Source organism: Mirounga angustirostris, unplaced genomic scaffold, assembly GCF_029215605.1.
Source record: "Mirounga angustirostris isolate CCGP_5_RB_7025 unplaced genomic scaffold, mMirAng1.0.hap1 SCAF_9, whole genome shotgun sequence".
Taxonomy (NCBI): domain Eukaryota; kingdom Metazoa; phylum Chordata; class Mammalia; order Carnivora; family Phocidae; genus Mirounga; species Mirounga angustirostris.
Window position 1 is genome coordinate 135,813,892 of NW_026991717.1, and position 2,526 is coordinate 135,816,417.

General features: G+C 44.6%; 1 protein-coding gene across 1 annotated transcript; it reads left to right on the forward strand.

Annotated features, from left to right (window-relative positions):
- The first annotated feature begins 990 nt into the window (after positions 1 to 990).
- LOC123862500 (6-pyruvoyl tetrahydrobiopterin synthase-like) lies at positions 991 to 1,689 on the forward strand. Its single transcript, XM_045902029.3, has one exon. It carries the CDS (start codon positions 991 to 993, stop codon positions 1,426 to 1,428), a length of 438 nt encoding a protein of 145 aa, XP_045757985.2. The 3' UTR covers positions 1,429 to 1,689.
- The last annotated feature ends 837 nt before the right edge of the window (positions 1,690 to 2,526 follow it).

Sequence of the window (2,526 nt, forward strand, 5' to 3'; positions counted from 1 at the left end):
CCTACGTACTTGCAGTCACTCTTCTGGAACTAGTCATGGCCCCTCCAGGCGGCCCTTCTCCTCCCTCATGTCTGATTAAAGGGCTTGGAGTCCACAACACAAGACATAATGTCCCTCCCTTAATGACCAATCCCAAAGGTCTGCCTTCCCCTTCCCCAGTTCCATCCCCAGATATCTTCGTCTTTTCTGGAAGACGCCCTTCCCTTGGTGAGTAAAAGAGAGCCACTTCCCCAGCACCTATTTTGGGAACCAGCCCGGAGCATGGAAAAAACAACCACCATATAGGGAGACATTCTCCTGTGAAGGCTTCTGACTCGCCAGAGGTGGGAGGGGGACCCTCTGCCCTGGAGCCTGGAGTGTTGAGGAAACAGACACTTGAAAGGTTGGCAGAGGCTGTTGTTCAGGTTTCCTGTGGCCTGGGAAGAGGCACAGTGTCCCTGGCTTTGTCTCGCCGGATGGACCTGGGTGTGTGGGATTAGTCACGCCCTGGCTCGGTTTACAAAGGAGGGGACTCTCTGACAAATTGATTCTCAACCTGTTTTCCTGGAGAATGGTGGGGAAGGGGTTATTTTCAGCCTCTCTTGGGAATGCACATGTTAGGCTGGGTGGGGGAGAGGAGTGGAAAGACAAAAAGCCATAAATTGGGAATGTGTGGGGGATGGGACGGAGCTGGAATTGCAAGGTAACTCACCCGTGACCTTGGGCAAACACTTTCACTTCAAATTTAAATTGAGGGGTTTGCCTTAAACCAGAGAAAATGAAAGAGATTATCAAGTTCCATTGCAGGTAAGTTTGCAGTTCAATATATGTAGTCACGTGTCTCTGCGGATGCTGAAACTGACATGATTTCTGGAAAGAGCAACACCTTTGTGACCTGGTCCCCAGGTCACATCAATTGAAGGCTGTTGGGGGTCAATGTAGTCATAAAATATAACGCCAATGAGTCTTCCAGCCCCTGCGCCAGCCCAGTGTGGAGGCGAGGCGATGAGCATGGTGGGCGCTGGTGAGGGCTGTCGCCCCCAGGTGCGGGTGTCCCGCCTCGTCTCCTTCAGCGCGACCCACCGACTCCACAGCAAATCTCTGAGTAATGAAGAAAACTTGAAACTGTTTGGGAAATGCAACAATCTAAATGGCCATGGGCACAATTATAAAGTTGTGGTGACGGTGCATGGAGAGATTGATCCTGTTACAGGAATGGTTATGAATTTGACTGACCTCAAAGAGTATATGGAGGAGGCAATTATGAAGCCCCTTGAGCATAAGAATTTGGATCTGGATGTGCCATACTTTGCAGATGTTGTAAGCACGACAGAAAATGTAGCTGTATATATCTGGGAAAACCTCCAGAAATTTCTTCTTCTGGGAGTTCTTTATAAAGTAAAGGTGTATGAAACTGACAATAATATCGTTGTCTATAAAGGAGAATAGCTTTTAGGGGTTAAAACTGTAGAAAGACTAATTTCTTTCCATATTTGAAAAAGGTCTTTATCCCCTGGGACTATTAAGAAGTAGTCACATACTTGTTATGCCTCCACATTGTGTTCCGGAGTGCCCAATTGATTGAAATCGTTGTGTGTAAAACCTGTTGTGAATTCAAATCTATCTTAAAACCAAACTTGTAAAACATCCTGAGTATCATTTAGAGAGTCTTTTATTTATAGATTAAAAATCACTTCATTTTCAGTAAAATGTTGCGGTGTGGAATTTAAAAGTAAAATAAATCAAGTTTTGTTTTTCCGTTAAAAAATAAAATAAAATATAACACCAAAGAGCAATAAAAGTTGACTTCAAGACAGTGTTATGTAGGGGTGCCTGGGTGGCTCAGTCGGTTAAGTATCTGCCTTCGGCTCAGGTCATGATCCCAGGGTCCTGGGATCGAGCACTCATCCAGCTCCCCACTGAGCGGGGAGGCTGCTTCTCCCTCTCCCTCTCCTTCTGCCCTTCTCCTCTGCTCATGTTCTCTCTTTTTCTCTCTCTCAAATAAATGAATAAAAAGAGAATGTTATGTAGTGAGAAGGGGAAAAAAAGACCATGTTATGCAGTGAGAAGAAAAAAAAGACCATGTTATGCAGTGAGAAGAAAAAAAAGACAATGTTATGCAGTGAGAAGAAAAAAAAAGACAATGTTATGCAGTGAGACTAACACTGGAGTCCATCGGATCTGGGTTTGGATTGCTAGTTTTATCACACACCAGTTGTGTGGCTTACTTTCTCCACCTGTAAAATGGGACACACATACACAGATACCTATTAGAGTTGTAGATATTAGAAATCATGAATGTCACATGTCTGGAATACAGTAGGCTGTCAATAAATAGTGGTTATTTTTTCTCTGGCTCAGCCCCCCACCTTCTATCGAGGTGAGTTTTTTCCTAGAGACCAATCAGACCATTATGTGCCAGATGCCCGGAGAGAGCACCCCCTCTGGACCTCCAGACATGTCAGAAGTGTAGGATGAAGAAAAATTAAGATATCCCTTCTGGCACCCCTTCTATCTATACTAAGAGCAAAAACATATATCATTATT

Bases quoted from the DNA above. Each gene is read 5' to 3' on its own strand.
- LOC123862500 (XM_045902029.3), top strand. From the start codon at position 991: ATGGTGGGCGCTGGTGAGGGCTGTCGCCCCCAGGTGCGGGTGTCCCGC.